At 36.9% G+C, this 18,804-nt stretch overlaps 1 protein-coding gene across 2 annotated transcripts in view; it reads left to right on the top strand.

Annotated features, from left to right (window-relative positions):
* PDCD6IP (programmed cell death 6 interacting protein) overlaps positions 1-18,804 on the top strand; it is a 69,682-nt gene that overhangs the window by 6,087 nt on the left and 44,791 nt on the right. For both annotated transcript variants that reach the window (XM_046652887.1, XM_046652896.1), the window contains exons 2-6: positions 6,313-6,367; positions 7,745-7,814; positions 14,225-14,352; positions 16,421-16,574; positions 17,886-17,986. In XM_046652887.1, coding sequence (XP_046508843.1) covers positions 6,313-6,367; positions 7,745-7,814; positions 14,225-14,352; positions 16,421-16,574; positions 17,886-17,986 — 508 coding nt within the window. The remainder of the gene's footprint in view (positions 1-6,312; positions 6,368-7,744; positions 7,815-14,224; positions 14,353-16,420; positions 16,575-17,885; positions 17,987-18,804) is intronic.

Here is an 18,804-nt window from a genome sequence, read left to right as displayed (position 1 = left end):
AGGTATATAGTGCTTGGCCTTTGGTCTCAAGGAGTGTCTATAGTTGCCAGACCTTAATTTGGCTCAGTAATTTTATTCCGTATAGATGAATAAACATGAAAATTTAAAGGAAGATTAAAATCTGATTTGTTTTTCTGTGTTCTGACTTTTCTAATGTTTAGTAAGTAAAATAGCTTCTCAGGACTGTTTCATTCTGTGTACCTTAAAGAGAATCTTCTGTGAGAATCCTTTGCACACAGGAGGTTTAAGCCCATGCAGCTCACTTTGTGGCAGCATTAGACTAAGATCCTGCCCTCCTGACTCCCTGGCTAGTTACTTTCCACTGTACTCTGCTGCAACAGTGCTTCATTAATGATTCTGCATTTGAGAAAGCGAGTGAGGAAGTGTGAAAGTAAGGTTCAGGAAGGCTCTATTAACTCTGACCAGTGTCTGGCCTGTCTCTTTGAGATCTGTTGTTTCCCTTTCTGGCTGATGGTGGTTAAAATTGCACGGCCCTAACTGCTGACTGGAGCTGTGTAGGTTATGCGAATTTGCATTGCAGTATCACTTTCGCTAATGTGGGTTGGTTGTTCTCCATTTCCACACCTTCCTCCTAAAAAGTTTTTTTTGAACTAGAATTTCTAATAAGAATTTGTCCTATACTTAGCTTTGGTATATTCAAAGAGATAGATTCATTTCCTAGTTTTTTTCCCATGCTATTTTAAAAATTGAGTGATTAGATATTTGCTGTAAAGTGACTGAGTTTTATAAAATATTGGGGAACATATGAAAGTACTTCTGAATAGTTGCAAAATAATAATTTGTAGCTACCCTTTTATCCAACATGTACTATGTGTCCAGACACTATTTTAAGCATTTAGTATATATTGTATCACTTGTTCCTCATAAGTAAAATGAGGTATTGCCTTCACTTTAGGAAGGGTTTAGAGGTTGAGTAACTTGCACATAATCACACAGCTAAGAGTTAGTGGAGCTGGGGTTCAAACTCAGGGTTGTCTAACTTGAAAGCCTGAGCTCTGTGCACTATGGCATCATTCCTTTTAAGTATGTTTAGGATTTTATAGTTGATTAAAAAAATTCCACTTATTTCTAAAATAAAATCTTTGAAGGTACAGATTCTTTGCAGCATCATTTCTCACAATGCACTTTTTTTTTTTTTTGCCAACTCAGTGTAGCATACTGGCTTTCCATCTTCCTACTCGTGGAAAACTTGCAGCCTAGGTCTACTTTGTAGGAGGTATATCCTGGGCTAGAATCTGCTGATAGAGTAAAGCATATTTAAAGATGAAGAGAGGGGTGTGGTAGAGTCTCTCGTTTCTGCTCTTGTTCCCTCTCTAGAGAACTTTGATACCTGGGATCTCGGCTGAACTGTGAGGGCTGGTATATGGTGGAATTATATCGAAGGAGTACCTTGTTGTATTTAGTGCTCTAGGAACAGCGTTTTGCCTGTGGTAACTGCAGTTAGCAGTGGCTACTCTCTTTTGAAAAACATAGTTGGCCTCTTTGTTGGTGTTTACTCCGTATTAGATATTGTTGATTTCCAGTGACTGCCCTCTTGTACTTTTATTTCAGATTACACCACCTGTCCAAAGACAGCTTTTTTACGTTGAGGATTTCATCACATAGCTTCTAGTCATCTAAATATAGGACATAAATGCACTGTTTCCCCACGCAACTCAAGTTTTGAGAGTTGACCCCAACAGCTTTGGAGTGAAGAGAGTAGATATAAAAAATTTACTACATTCTGTTTAGCCTTTCTTTTTTTCCTGATCCGTTTGCAGAGCGAGTAGCTGCGTCTCCTATTATGTCCTTTCTCCCTTACTTTAGAGGAGATTGGTGCGAACGGTTCGACTGTAGACCTTCCTTGCTTGCTTTAGAGCAGAGGTCGGCAAACTAAGGCCCGCCCAGCTGCCTGTTTTTGAATGGTCCACCGGCACCACTCTAGTGAATTAACACTGCAAGCCTTGGAGACGCCCTGAGGTGTTCGCCTCTGCTCCATCCTCCCCTTTATTCCCAGCACCTGCCTCCCTGGCCAGTGGCCATGCCTCAGTGCTACCCAGGGCTTGTTCTGGTGCCCCCTGCACATTGGTACTCCACTTGACAATGGCCTGACATTGAATGGTAGGATCTCAGCCTGGGAATTGGTGACTCAGCATATTGCCTTGTCTCCAGCCAGCTGTGCCAACTGCCCAAATTGAAATGGCTGGGCTCTCTGGGAGGAGAGAAGGGTGGGCTGGAATTTGGTTGTCACTGGGGCAGAGTGAAACTGACTGTTGGCCACCACCCATTCCTCTCCGCTGAGCCCCTCTCCACCAGACTGTATACTCTGTTTTCAGAGAACATCTTCAGCTAGTGGCAGTTGGACAACTGTGTATCTTGTGTGTCCACCATCTGAGATGGCCCAACCCAGGTGAAAAGGGTACAGGGAAGGGCAGGAGTTTTCTTTCTTGTTATGTAAGTACCCACATATTATCCTTGATTTTGCCTTCTGCTTGGCAAAGCCTAGAATAGCCCTTTTCGGACAAAGTTTGTCAATCCCTGCTCAATAGCCACATCGGCCTCCTTGCTTGCCGTGCACACTATTGCCTTAGGCCCTTGGTACTTGCTCTTCACTCCTTATGGTCATGTCCCTTGGTAGCTTTTGTTCATTCTCAAAACAGAGAGTATTTGGTTTTAACTCTTCAGAGATAAGAAAAAAGGTAACTTAAAAAATTTGCATTTTACTCATTGTTTGGTGCTACCATAAAACAGTGCTAAATATATTATAAACTGTTATAAATTCTATGAAGGAAAAGTTCAGAGGCCTAAGAGATTATAAATGGAGAGGGGAGCTAATTTAATAAAGGAGTTACATTGACTGCCCTTATCACTTCTCCACCACCATGGACCACCCTGGTCCAGGCTAGCATCATCTCTTGACTGGATTACTGCAGTAGTTTCCTGACTGATTTCTCTGCTTCTGCCCTTGCATACCTGCAAGTCACTTTTCTACATCGCAGCCATGGTGACTATGTGAAAATAGATTAGCTTGTGTTACTCTTTTGTCCAAACCTCTAACGGTTCCCCCCTTACTCTGTGTAGTAGAAGCCAAAAGTCTTAACAGATGCACTCAAGGCATCGTTACTTCTTTGATTTCATCTCCTCCTATTTTCTCCTGTGCTTGCTCTATGGCCGTATTGGCCTCCTTGCCATCCATGGCAGGGGCATTTTCAGGCATACTCTTCTCTTAGCTTCTTGGCACTTGCTCTTCCCTTGCCTGGTAATGCTTTTCTCACATATCTGCTTGGCTCACCCCATGACCTCCTTCATGCCTTCTCTATTATTCATGATATTTAAAAAATTTTTATTTTTTACTTTCATGTAGTCAAGTGACCATATTATTTAAAACTACAGTCTTTTTGGGGGCTGACCCCGTGGCCAAGTGGTTAAGTTCATGTGCTCTGCTTCGGGGGGCTGGGGTTTAGCCGATCAGATCCTGGGTGCAGACCTAGCACCACTCATCAAGCCACGCTGAGGTGGCGTCCCACATAGAAGAACTATAAGAACCTACAACTAAGATATACAACTATGTGCTGGGTGGTTTTGGGGAGGAAAAAAAGGACGAGTGGCAACAGATGTTAGCTCAGGGCCAGTCTTCCTTACCAAAAACAAAAACAAAAACAAAAACAAACCTACACTCTTCTCACTTCACCCCATACACACACCTTCTCTCTCTTACCTCTTTTTCTCCATAGCACTTACCGCTGTCTACTATATTTTTCCTTATTTTGTTTGTCTCCCCGTCTAAAAATAAGCTTTGCAAGGGTGCAGATTTTTAAATGTTTATTTACTGCTGAATTCCTATGTCCTAGAACTGTGTTTGGTGCCTAGTAAACTCTTAGTATATATTTGTTGAATGAATGAATGAATGAGGAAAGGCTTCTTTCATGACATGTCTGCTTAGAATAGAAGAGTGGAAAATTGTGATGGGAAAAGTTCCCAGGTACAGAGAAAAAAATGGGTGAAGGCCCTAAACCAGGAGAGAGCATAGCATTTAGTGACTAGAATGTGTAGTGAATATTCTGAGGTGAGACTGGAGAGTAGACTGTTGTACAGGTGGTCCTGACCTTGTCAAATGTTTGGACGTAATTTTAAGTACAATGAGACTTCATTAAAGGGTTCGAGTACCTAAGACTTCAGAGTTCATTTCCTAAGTACAAGAGTACTCTCTACATGACCACAATACAACTTTCAAAATCAGAAAACTAACATTGATTAAATATTGCCGTGTTATCTGTAGAACTCATTCAAATTTTGCCGATTCTCCCAATAGTGTTATTCATAGGTCCAGGTATCTAATCCAGGATCCTGCATTGCATTTAATTGTCTCTTACTCTCCTTCAATCTGCAACAGTTGCTCAGTTTTTTTTGTCTTTCATGACCTTGGCATTTTTGAAGAGTACAGGCGAAGTTACTTTGTAGAATGTCCCTCAATAAGGCTGTGTCTCGTATTTTCTCATGGTTTCTGCATTCCCTATCATTGAAGTGATGCTGTGTTCTTTTTAGTGCATATCAAGAAGAACATGATGTTGATTTGTCCCATTGCTGGTGGTGTTTAACTTTTATCACTTAGTTAAGATGGTGTCTGCCAAGTTACTTGACCATACAATTAATAAGTATGTTTGTACTACTTATTTCGTATTTTGTGGGGAGATACTTTGAGACTTTGTAAAATCCTGTTTCCATCAAACTTTCAGCTTTTAGCATCCGCTGATGAATCTTACCTGAATCAGATACTGTGATCTGAAAGGTACCAAATGCTGATTTTTCTAACTCCATTTCTTTTAGATTTATTAGTTGGCATTGTATAGTAGGATAGAACTTTCCTTCTCTCTTCACCTATTTATTTAATTTTCTTCAGAATGGTGTTATTTTCCTCAATGGGTTATGATTTATTTAGTTTATTTAAATTCTTCTGTACTTGGCTAGTGGAAGCCCTTTAAAGCTAGTTCCTATATCATTTTGACATGTCCTCATCATTATTTGCATATTTCCTTAACTTTCTGGCATAGGAAGATGTTTTATACCTGTTTTGTATCTCTTCACTATATTAAAAAATGAATTCAGGGTGCCGGCCCGGTGGCACAGTGGTTGTTTGCATGTTCTGCTTCTCAGCGGCCTGGGGTTGTCCGGTTCGGATCCTGGGTGCAGACATAGCACCACTTGGCAAAAGCCATGCTGTGGTGGGCGTCCCACGTATAAAGTAGAGGAAGACGGGCATGAATGTTAGCTCAGGGCCAGTCTTCCTCAGTAAAAAGAGGAGGATTGGCAGTAGTTAGCTCAGGGCTAATCTTCCTCACACACATACACACAAAAATGAATTCACACTGATACCTCCAATTCCAATCCAAAGCTACAGAGTTTATTCTAGCCTTCTCCCTTCCCATATTTGTAATTCCTCTCCGTGATAGTTAGAAACCTGACTCCCATTGTCTTGAGTGTATTTACTTAGTTGCTCAGTTCTTCCTGTTTGTAACCAGACTCATGGCCATGTCAGCCAAAAACTTGATCCCAGACACATTGCACCTCCTCCTGAAAACCTGGCCTTAGAGATAACCATTGGAAAGAGCCCTGTTGAAGGGGGGACAGAGGTGGGCAGTAATAAGGGAAAGAGGAAAGATTAGAGGCCAGTTAGAAAGCTTGGCCTGGGGCACCACCCAACCCCCCTTGCTAGCTCAAAGGTCAACCTGATCAGGGGGAAGACTGCTTCCTGTTTGATGATGTTTCAGCAGCTGTGTGGAAAATAGATTAAAAGAATGAGGAAGGAGAAAATGAGACAGGGAGATTGGCTAGGAAACTTTTGGATTAGTCTACTTTAAAGGGAGGGTAGTGAAACCGTGTGGCAGTGGTGGAGATACACAGAAGTGGACATACCCAAAACATGTTTGAAAGTTGGTAAACCTGATTTTAATCATCACCCTGCCAGATATATTAATTTGCCCAAAGGACATAAACAGTTATCTTAATAAGAAATAGTACTTTAAGAAATACACTGCTTTCCTGAGCAGTGTTAGTTTGCTTTTAGCCAATACTGGTTGATAAATATTTTTCTTTGGTGATGAGTGTGAATTTTTTGTTCACAATTTTTTCTGCATATATTTTAACTTCTGGTTTACACATTAAAAGACTATGTTCATTAACTTTGAAATAGCTGATTGAATATGATTTGTGGGCCACTCAAAGTAAACATGAATAATTTTAGTATAAACCAGTTATTTACATGTATGTGTAATATTTAACTCTAATAATTTTTAATTTTGTTCTATTTTATAGATATTATGATCAGATATGTTCCATTGAACCCAAATTCCCATTTTCTGAAAATCAGGTAAGTCATTAATTTTAATTTGTGTTAAAGTTATATGATAATGGCAAATCACCCATTTCCTCCCACCCATGGTATAATTTCATTAAAGTAAATGATACCTTTTCACTATCTTTAGGTTTTTATGAGACTTTTTAATACAAATTAGAAGCTTTTTAAGCCCATCTGATATGAGTCTGTGTCCTTTTGAAGAGTCTTCCGTACTTCTATTCAAGTCATTCCTCAGTCACTTCTGGGCTAATGTAGAGCATTGGTCTACAATTTTTTTTCCCTGCATTTTATATCAGTAGGATCTATTGAGTGATTAATATAATCTATGTTGTCCTTCCTTTTTGGCTTTTACAGAATTAAGAAGGAAACTATAATTCAGAAAGTATTATTCTCAGTTTATGTGCTTCAAAAATTATAGACGTAAATTATATTTGCATATAAAGTTGCAAATGCTATTATGATTAGATATTAGACTATAAGAATGTCAACTTTACTTTTTCTTAAAGGCTAGATATTGAAAATGGTGATTTCTTACAGTTTTATTTGGGGGACTTGTTAAAAACTTTGTGTGACATTTCTAAATTTTAAAATAGTTTATGTAGAATCCTTTAAATGTTCTCCTACTAAAGTTTTTATAGTTGAAATAATATGTTGAGATTTGCTTTAAGATGCTCCAGGAAAAAAGTACATGTGTGTGGGAGGAGTGTAGGGAAAGTGGGAGGTAGATGAACCAAAAAGGGCAAAAGGCTAAAACTGAGAATTCATTATGTTATTTTCTCTGGTTTGGTGTATATGGAAAATTCTCTAATCCAGAGTTAAAACATTTTTGTATTGGATTGCAATACATAATTTAAAAGAGGCTAAGTTCTTTTTAACCTTTGTATGTAGAATATTTTAGGAGAGTGAGATGCAGTTTTTTTATTAAGTAAATTTTTAGTCATGTGTAACATACATACAGAAAGGTGAACATATGTATATGACTTGAATCTTCACAAGTTTTTAATTTTATCTTCTGGGAAACCTGTCGTACTTACTTTGTTGCCTTTGCATCTCTGGCTTTGACAATCATTTATTAAGTGCCTGTTGTGTTCAAGCCATTGTGTGTTTGTAAAGATGAGTAAGATAGCGTTTTCAGCAGAAGACAATATATGTACAATTACTGAGGCAGAATGAACATTTGAAATTTCTTACTGCCAGTATTTTAATTTAAAAAGAGAAAATTTTATGGTCCAGGAAAAGGAGTTGGTTGTTTAGGGAAGATAATGTTTTAGATAGCAAGTTGAAGCCTATGTCCTTTTCCTCATTGTAGAATTTTATTCAAAAAAGACTAAATATTTAATGAGATCCAGGAAGGTAACATAATTTTCTATTTTCTCTCTTTCTGTCAAGATCTGCTTGACATTTACCTGGAAGGATGCTTTTGATAAAGGTTCACTTTTTGGAGGATCTGTAAAATTGGGTATGTAATTTTTTAATAAAAATGATAAGAAACTTGGTCTAACCACTTTGTATTGTTTTTGGCTTTTAAAAATGCTCTCCTAATGACTTTGTAAATAATAAAAATTTTTACATTTCATTTTCTTTTTAGCTTTCAACTTCTAATGCAATTTCCAAATATTTGTAGAGAGCCTACACCTTGCCAGGCACTGTCCTAGTTATAAAAATGAATAAAGCGATTGTACTCAGTCTGGTTGGGAAGACAGTTGATCGTTCTAAAATACAGTAGGTAGTATATCAGTCTATGAACAAACTTATGGGAGCATAGATGAGGAAGAAGTTAATGCTGCCTGTTGAAAGCAAGCAATGTTTGAGTTAGGCCTGGAAGGATGAATTTGTTTTTTCCAGGTAGAAAATAACATTATAGGTAGACCAGTATAACCAAAGGTCAGAAGAGTGGATGCTTTTTTATGTACAGCTCATCGAGTTAATTTTTTTGTGCGTTAATTTTCTCATCTATGAAGTGAGGAATAGTACTGTGAAGGATGATATATCTCATTGGGTTCTTATATGGATTAAATGAGTGAATACATGTAAAGTCCTTAGAACAGTGCTTAAATATTAGCTGCAAATTTATTTATGCAAATATAAATATTTATAGTATCTTATATATAGTATGTATGCATTATAGAATATATACTGTATCATATTACATAATATGATACAGTATAAATTATATATAATACATATTAATGTAATTATTGTTAAGCCTTGAAACCATAGATTGAATTGGGGATTATGGAGGGTGAAGACATTGGAAAGAAGATTATGAAAAGTTGCAAATATATTATGAACTTTACTCTTGTTTTTTATATGTTAATAGCTAACTAACATTTATTGAGTACTTATTTCACTTAGGGACTGTGGAAGGGGCTTTACATGTGTTACCTTACTGAATTCCCCAGTAACCCATTGAGGAAAGGCACTGTGATTACTAATTGAGCAAACTGGTTTAGAAAGATTCAGTGGCTTTCTAAGATCATTTGGCAAGGATTGAATGAAGCTGGATCTGACTCCAGAAAGCCTAACTCCAGAGACTAGGGAGAGACAGACCAGTTAGGAGACTGATAAGGATGATGAGATTAGGCAAGGTCTTATATGTGAGTCAGAGGAGAAGGATGGGTTTAAGAGACATTTCAGGTGAAACTGACTGGTTCTGCCCACTATCTGTCAGAAGGAAGAGTAGGAATTGAGGGTGGACTCTAAGATTTGTAACTTGGTTTGACCTGTTGGATATTTATTGCTTTCAATACACAGGTTGAGCTTGACTTTTCTGTGTTATGTCTGGGTAGAAATTTGTCTTTGTTATTTGGAACTAATGGATTTAAACCTCAAAAGATGTAGACACATTGATTTGGGAATGATTATCACTAAATGATAATAAATTTATCCCCTCTAGTAGACTATAGATTGGGAAAAGTATGAAAACCGGAGCTAGGGAAGATAACATTTAGGGGAAATAGAGGAAGAGATTCTGGGAATGAGATTAAGAAAAAGCTTTTAGGATCTTGGTGCAAACAGGGAAAAACAGAGACATGGAATTGAGTGCCAGAAGAGTTTCAAAGATAATGTAGTCCAGTGGTTCCTGAACTTGGCTGCACATTAGAATTACCTGAGGAAAATGTTAAAGATACAGATGTATCTTTAAAGATAAAGATAGAGAATGCCAGATGTGATAGGAGGAAATTTCAGGGATACTAATAATGGAATTAGTATCTTTGAAAATGTCTCCAAGTGGCTGTGTTATTCATCTAGATTGGAACATCATGGAAAGAGTCACTGTGGCAGAGGTCAAGTCATGTGAGGTTGGAGAAGTCACTGAATTTGGCAGTGAAGGAAGTTTCACCAGGGGCATGCTGAGGAAGCCAGATTGCATCAAGTTGAGGGGTGGACCAGAACTGAGGAAAAGGAAACAGCAAATGTGCGTTGTTCATTTCAGAAAAATTGCAGTAAAGATTTGAGGATAAAGGGAACATTATGCTGAGAGGGAGGCAAAGTCAAGAAAAGGATTTTTAGTGCTGTTGTGACAAGCAAATTGATAGGCTGAGAATAAGGAGCAGATGTGGGAGAACTAGGAGGTACTCACGTGGGATAGGCTAAGTGATGAGCCAAGTTCTTGGAAGAAGTGGGAAGCAAAAAAATTAAGAGCATAAATAAAGCAGGAGGTAGTTCATCAAGGCATTTCTAGTAGCAAATGTGAATTAGATGTCCTTCAGTAATGTCTTGGTTAAATAAAGCATGGGCTACCCATTCATTAGAATATTATGTAATTTTAGAGTACTAAGAATGATAATGCAAATATGTATTTGTTGACATGAGAGGCTATGTCCAGGGGATATTGAATAAAACACCTGTTAGGGGCCGGCTCCGTGGCCGAGTGGTTAAGTTCACGTGCTCCGCTGCGGCGGCCCAGGGTTTGGATCCTGGGCGCGGACATGGCACTGCTCATCAGGCCACGTTGAGGTGGTGTCCCACATCCCACAACTAGAAGGACCGGCAACTAAGATATACAACTGTATACAGGGGAGGTTTGGGGAGATAAAGCAGGGAAAAAAAAAAAGATTGGCAACAGTTGTTAGCTCAGGTGCCAATCCTTAAAACAAAAAAAACAAAACACCTGTTATAGGTCAGAACTGCTGCATTGTACAACTCAAGGGGCCCTAGAGTTGGTCTCCTTGGAACACCGTTCATGTAGAACCCAGCGTGATTACTGCTCCTGGAGTTGTGTGTTCCAGGCAATTTGAATGTGGTATAGTATCCAATTTGTGAAAAATTGTATGTGTGAACATATATGTAGTTATTTCTGAAGATATTCACCCAAAAATTAACAATGGGTAACTCTGGGAGGTAGCTTATTGGGTGATTTTTAATTTATTTTCTTTTGTAGTTTTTTTTTTTAACAATTGTTTGAATTTTAGAAAAACTTTTTATTTATAATCAAGCTGTTTTCATTTTGGAAAGTTTAGTGAAAAGAAGAGCTCAGGTGAAAAACAAGAATGGAGTTGAATATTAAGAAAAAAGAACTCTACAAAAAGGACAGTTATATATTTATTTTAAAGAGAACCTGATTTAAGTTTAGATGTGATAGAAGAAATAATAAAGGGAAAAAGAAAAGATTTAATTACAAGAAAACATTTTCATAGAATCTCTTACACACGAGAAATTGTCAAAATAAAATGACAGATCACAGCCTGGGATGATAATGTTTATGGGAAATGCAATAGACCGGATATATGTCTTATATAGAAGAAGTTTACTTTTATCTGTTTGGAATATATTTCATTCTTCTTGAAACCTACTGACTTCTGTCATAGCGTTGACGAGTTGCTTAATATTTAGATTGTGACTTTCTCGTGCTGCTCTCTGTGTGTGTGTTTAGAAGTTTTAATTGCTTCACCACCACACACATTCTGTGCTTTTACCATATTCTGAAGGTATTCCAAACTCTCAGTCTTAACTATTTCTCTCTCTGGAGTCACCCCTTTTCCTGCGAGACTCCTGTTTCCGATGGCTTCTTGAATCTGGACTGTTTGCTATCCAAAGCTGCTGCATAACTATCATCCGGGACTGTCACTGCTCCCTTAGGTTAAAGCTATTGTTTTCTGGATATGGTGTCTAGCTCTTTCGCTGGAATATATTCTTAAGTAACTTTCAGAGAAAAGGTCAACTTTCTGAATCCTTTCTTTGTGAAAATGTCTGTATTTTGTCCTCACATGAGTTTGGTTTGAAATTCTGGCACCTGGGGCTTATGTCAAAAACCTTGGAGTCATTCTTGACACTTTCACTTCACTCCCCCCTGCATTCAATTAATTCATCAGCAAATCCTATCAGATTTTCTTTTAAAATACGTTCAAAATCCAGTCACTTCTCAGCACCTCTACTGCTGCCATTCTGGTCAGAGCCGCCATCACGTCTCAGTACGTTACTGTAGCAGCTACCTGTCTAGTCTCCTGCTTCCACCAGGGTTGCTTCTCTGCGGTCTGTTGTCCACTGTGTGGGCTGAGTGAGTCTCTGTTCAAAACTGTTGACTTCCCACCTCATTAGAGTAAAAGCTAAAGGCTTTACAGTGTAAGTTGGCTTTTACTTCCCTGACGTCATTGCTTACCGTTTTGTCCCTTGCTGTCTTTTTTTCCGGCATACTGCCCTTAATATATATTTGTTGACTTAATTAGAGCTACGTTTCTTTAGAACTTGAAGGCGTTGTTCCCTTGTCTTTTACTATCCAATGTTACCTATGAAAAGTCTGATTTTTGTCCTTTTGTAGGTGACCTGTTTCTTTTTCTCTTGGGAAGATTTTTATAATTTTCTCTTTATCCTTCCTGTTTAGAAATCTTTAAAGATCTAATTGGCTCTGTTTTTATTCTTTGTGTATGGCATGTATTATTGGCCCTTTCAGTTTGAAGACTAATATCTCCCTTCAGCCCTGGGAAGTTTTTGTACATTTCTTTGATAATTTCCTCTTCTCTTTTTTCTCTCTTCTCTTTGGAATGCTTTATTAGTTCAATGTTGGCTGTTCTGAGCTTCTCATTCATAACTCTTAGATTTTTCATTTCTTTGACTTTATTGGCTGCCTAGATATTATTTTCTAATCTTTTGAAAAACTTTCGGCAGTCAGGTTTTTAATTTCCTGGAGGTTTTTCTTATTCATGGATTGTTCTGTCTTTATAACATCCTGTTCTTGTTTTATAGGTATACCATCTTTGAATCTCTTTAAGAATGCTAATTAGGATCTTTGAAATGTTTTTTCTGTTATTGGAATTGTCTTCGTTTACTTTGGGCTTAATTTATCAGTTCACTTTGATCTTTATTTTGTTGTAGGCTCTCTTCACATCCTGGTTATTCTTGATTTTTCATATATTTATTTAAGAAAGTAGGTTAGAGTAGCTGGTATGTATGTCTGCTTCACTTTAGGGTGAGGAGGCTAGAATTGAGTTGGAGATGAACTGAAAACTGGCCGTTATTACAAGGGAGAGTACTAAAATGCTGTAACAGGGACTCTGGTACAAACACACAACTGTAGTGTTCTGATTCTCCTACATGCCTTGTTCAGTATTTTTGTAAGGAACCTTCTGATTATTTTGCTTGGGCTCAATGTCTGGCACATTATGTGAGACCTTGAATGTCTCTGATTGAATTTGTCTTGTTTTTTAAATTATGGTAAAAACCGTATAACATGAAATTTACTGTCTTAACCAGTTTTAAGTGTATGGTTTCAGTAGCATTGAGTATATTCACATTGTTGTGAAACAGCTTTCCAAAACTTTTTGATCTTGCAAAACTGAAACTTTGTACCCATTAAACAACTCCCCTTTTCACCCTTCCCTCAGTCCCTGTTAACCACCATTCTATTTCTGTTTCAGTAAATTTGACTGCTTTAGATACCTCATAAGTAGAATCATACAGTATTTGTCTTTTTATGATTGACTTATTTCACTTAGTGATGTCCTCAGGGTTATCCATGTTATAGCATGTGACAGGATTTCCTTCCTTTTTAAGGTTGAATAATATTCCATTATATGTATGTACCACATTTTGTTTTTGTGTTCATCCATCAATGGACACCTGGGTTGTTTCCACCTTTTGGCTTTGTGAATAATACTGCTATGAACATGAGTGTACAGATATCTCTTTGAGACCCTGCTTTCAATTCTTTTGGATATATACACAGAAGTGGAATTATTGGATCATATGGCAATTTTATTTCTAATTTTTTGAGGAACCTCCATAGTGTTTTCCACAGCAGCTGCAACATTTTACATTCCTACCAATAGTGCACAACAGTCCCAGTTTTTCTACATGCCTGCCAATAATTGTTGTGTTCTGTTTTTTTTCCAAAGTAGCTATCCCGGCGGATATGAGATGTGTAGATTCTTGGTCGTAGTTGTATTTTAGCCAGATAATCTGCTAGCCCTCTGAGAGATGCATTGGCTTAGGGAGTGAGACATGGATGGCCATCTAGGAGGTGCTTGCATTGGCTTAGGTTTGGAGTAGTGAGGAATTGGTTTAAATGTGGTGGGAAGTTACAATTTTGAGAGAGGTGGTGGAAAAATGGAAAAAATTTATTTGAATTTAAGTGAGAAAAGACATGAGAATGACTTCATTTTGAACCTAATAGCAATGTGGACGTAAAGGGAAGGAAAGAAGAATTTATTGATCTTTTGAGTTTTAGGTGATGGGAATATTGTTGTGGAAATAAATGCCTGGCAGGGCAGCTAGAAATATGGGAGCATATTATGGGTGAGAAAACAGGTCTGGAAACTGGTTTTTGTGAGAGCCCGTGGGATGGAGGTCATAGTATTTATTTCTCTTTGAAATATTCATTTTCTTTAGGAAAAATAATCTGATAAATTTTTTCTTCTCAATTTTTTACAGCTCTTGCAAGCTTAGGATATGAAAAGAGCTGTGTGTTGTTCAATTGTGCAGCCTTAGCTAGCCAGATCGCAGCAGAACAGAACCTGGATAATGATGAAGGATTGAAAATCGCTGCTAAGCATTACCAGGTATGCAGAACAGTAGTTACTACATAATGATCAAGACTGCATTGGATTAAATTGAAAATAATTTGTATTTAGGTTTATAGATGTTTCTTTACCCATAGGTTTTTTTTGAAAAGTAATCTACTTTTTAATGAGGTGATTCGTATTTTTGAAGCCCTTAGATAAATTGCTCACCTTTATACCCAGCACCTAGCACAGTGCCTGGCACATAATAAAGGCTCAATATGTTGGGAGAACAAATGATTAAATGTTTGAGATGAAATCCTTGGTAAATAAATGACCTCATTTAAAAAATTTGTACTTTATTTTTATATATTTTTTTCCTTAGAGTGAGACACACGTAAAATTTCACCAGTGTCGCAAAAATCAAGACCTCTTGGCAAGAAAATTTTAACTCTGAGACTTGTGGAGAGGTCATATTTAAATGTGGTCAGATTTGTAATGTTCTTCAGTTAGCTAAATTTAAATTTTACTTTCTGTTATTTACTAATATGGCATATTATTTACTCAGCTTTTTTTTTGTTTCAATTTAAAGAACGTAAGTGATTGTTGTTAAGTGGTATCATCTATAATTACATTTTCATGTTTTATGTTTCTTTATAATTTACAAAGTGTGTTCTGTACATTATTTTACTCTCAGATGAGCGTGATACATGTTGTATAACGTGATTCTCATTTAACAGACAAGGAGACTAGAGGTCAGAAGTGTTACGAAAATGGTCCTTTGGAGGTTCAGGTGTTCTCTTTCCAAATTTTGTGGAATTCCTAATGGTCCTTCCACTGTCTCCCATCCTCTGGAATTTGCTTGTCTTAGAGGTGGAGTCTGAATTTTTCAGATTGTTTAAGTTTAAGGGAGAGGTAAGGAATGCTGTTCTAAGAAACAGAGAGAAAAATAGGCTTTAAGCAAACAGTGTGCTTCAAATCATGGCTTGCCATACAGTTTTGGAGGGACACAGATGACAAACATGATGCATATACCTCCTCTTTTTGAGTCCGTAAATGGCAAATGTTTAAAAATGTGAAAATGAAGTAAAATTTTATTTAGTTAGTTGGCATGTGAGATCTTAGAGGGCATTCTGAATTATTGAGGACACATTCCATTCTGTGGTTAACCTCCGATTCACAGCAGGTGACTTAGTGTGATGGGAGGAGAACTAGTGGTATTTGAAGACCTTGTTTAGGCTGTTTGCCACCGAGAAGCTGTGTACCCTTGGGTAAATTCTTTAGCCTCTGTAGGTATCCAGCACCAATTTACGAATGAGAAACTGGATCTCTTGCTGTTCTGTCGGTGATTCTGTTAGTTTACTAAGCAAGCCCAACTGATCACTCCCTGCAGATATTCTAGTTTTACGATACTTCATGACTGCAGGAAACACGATGCTCACTTTAATACAGTTAACCCTGAGTCGTCCCTGCAAAGCTTCTCTCTTTAACCCACACCACCTTTTAATCCCGGATTGACGTCTTTCTTTTATCCGGGATCATTTGTTTCATAAAAGAAAAGTTCTTTTAGTGTTAACCTCAGCAAAATATAATTGGGAAGAAAAATCTGATGGGGAACATTTCACCAGGGGGCTCTGAAAGCCAAATAGAAATCGTTAGCAATGAATGGTAATGCTGTTCCTTAGAGGACTGGGGATCTCTACCATTTGGGGTTTCCCCTAAGTGTCATGTTTAATTATGTGAGAGAGGAATTTGTTTGGGACCAAAACAAGAGCATTTTAGTACTAAAAACATTTTAGTAATGTTTTATCCTTGCCTCTATTCTTGTGTTAGTTTTGAGGAAGTGTAGCTAAAAATGTTTAATCAATTCGTCCCATTAATTTACTTTGTTTTTTGCTGCAATTTACTTTTAATCTTTGTTAAATCTCCTTTTATTCTATAGTGTTTTAGAAAGATACCCTTATCATCTGTAGGTCAGATGTTTTAGATCTGTTTTGCACAATATAAAAATTTAAATACAGTAAATGATCAACTGAGTTAACATTTGAAATAATTTTGTGTGTAATAGTAGAAAATCGTCTTGCTGAGTTCCTAGATTTTTAAGAAATTCTCTTTTTCCTTCCTGTAGTTTGCTAGTGGTGCCTTTTTACATATTAAAGAGACAGTTTTATCTGCCTTAAATCGAGAGCCTACTGTGGACATATCTCCGGATACTGTTGGGACCCTCAGTCTCATTATGCTGGCACAGGCCCAAGAAGTATTTTTTTTAAAAGCCACAAGAGGTAATTCCAATTTGTTCGCCATTTTGTTGAATGTGAAAAGGAGTGATAGGCTGTTAAAATAAGAAGATGATTAGAATATAATATGCTCAGTGTATAGCTTTCCTCTTTGACCTTGACACGTGTTACTGAAAATTTTCAGCTTTCCTTTTTTGAACTTAAGGTGGTACAAATGCACGTATAAGAATGTAGGCTGTGTTTCATGAAAAGGATTGTTAGCTATTGTCTTAAAACAGTGAACTCCAGAGTAGTATTTATGTAGATTTGTAGTATGTCAAAAAGTCATTCAGCAGATATTTACTTGTGTGGCAGTCACTGTTCTAGGCTCTAGATAAATAGAGTTAGCAGACAAACAAATTCCTATTTTCAGGAAGCTTACATTTTAGTGTGGGGGAGATAATAAGTAAGATAACAAGGTAATTTTGGAGAGGGGTAATTACTATAAAGAAAACAAGATAGATTGTGTGATAATGGCTGGTCATCTGGCTGTGGGATAAGGATGTAGGGGGAGTTATGCTAATTTTAGATTTATTACTCAAAAAGATTCTTTAAGAAGATCTCCTTTAAACTAGACGTAACTGTCAAGAAGGAGCCATCTAGGCAGAGTCCCTGGCCCTGTGAATGAGGGGAAAAGAACATTTCTTATAAGGCATGTAAGTTAGTATGAGAGATTGGAATGTGCACTGAATATGTTAAGAGCAGAGAAATTGAAAATAAGGGAGCAGTCATCATATGGAAGCTTTATGAGCTGGAATAATTTTTTTTTTTTTTTTTTTGGCTGAGGAAGATTTGCCCTGAGCTAACATCTGTGTCAGTCTTCTTCTATTTTTTAGTATGTAGGCTGCCAGCACAGTATGACGACTAACAGAGCAGTCTAGGTCCTAGCCAAGGAACCCACCCTGGGCTGCTGAAGTGAAGCATGCTAAACTTATCCACTAGGGCACTGGGGCTGGCAGAACTGGAATAATTTTTTCTTTTAAAATAACAGCTTATGTTGAGATAGAATTCATATACAATAAAATTCACCCTTTTAAAGTATGCATTAGAACATTATCATCATGCCAAAAAGAAATCCCATACCCACTCTCCATTCTCCTTTTCCCTCAGCCCCTGGCAGTCACTAATCTATTTTCTGATTCTTTGGATTTGCATATGGAATAATTAAGTTTTATGCAGAAGAATTGATTTCATCAATGAAGATTTTTTTTTTAGATAAATGTACAGACTTATGTCAATGTCCATACTGAGCTATGATATATCAGATTATTTAATATTTATTTTAATTATAATGGTCAATTTAATATTTTATTCCAGATAAAATGAAAGATGCCATCATAGCTAAATTGGCTAATCAGGCTGCAGATTATTTTGGTGATGCTTTTAAACAGTGTCAATACAAAGATACTCTCCCCAAGGTCAGTTATTGTTTTTGTAAACACTGGGTTATTTTGCATGTGGAAATATTTGGACATTTTTGTGTACAAGAAGCAAATTGACAATTATGTTCTGTAAAGAAGTTTGAAATTTTAGGAGAGGCATTTGAAGAATATTATTTGTAGGAATAGTTTTTTATTTAAGATGCATGAAAAATTCTTATATATTTATTTAGGGAATGGCTTTGACTCTACTCTTTACTAAACCTGTCTTTTCAAGCTAAAACTTTTTCTGAAAATTTTTGAAAATCTGTCTCCAATAATTTTGTCAAATCAAGTCATTGTGTAGTTCTGAATCACTGGTGATTTGGTATAAGCATGAATACTTGAGCATGTTGATTATTCACACTTTTAATTATTGTCCTGTTTTCTTAAAGATCAGTCTTAAAGCGCAGAAACAGACATAAAGACAAAAGGAAAAGAAAACAAATTCATCTCATACTTTGATTAGAATTAAGTTTTGCCAACAGGGATAGAAAATTGGGCGGCTGTTGGACAGCTAAGGAAAACAACTGTCTTAAACCACATGTCACAGGAAGTATTAATAGTTTTAATGTAGACTTTTCTGAAGTGACGTTTGGAAACACTAGTCAGTGATGCTCATTTGTAAATGACAAAGCAGATGATTTGATGAACAAGTAAATTCAGAATTTAAGATTGAAAAAGGAAACTTACAGATTGAGTGAAATGTAGTATGTTTCAACAACTCTCAGAAATGTTCAGAGAATTAGTTTCATTCATATGATAGCATATGTTATTTGCTACATGATCTTTTGTGGGGGAATTTACAGATTTATAAG

Source organism: Equus quagga, chromosome 1, assembly GCF_021613505.1.
Source record: "Equus quagga isolate Etosha38 chromosome 1, UCLA_HA_Equagga_1.0, whole genome shotgun sequence".
NCBI classification, from domain to species: Eukaryota; Metazoa; Chordata; class Mammalia; order Perissodactyla; family Equidae; genus Equus; species Equus quagga.
Note: the sequence above shows the minus strand (reverse complement) of the source record. Positions and strands in the feature narration are given on the sequence as shown.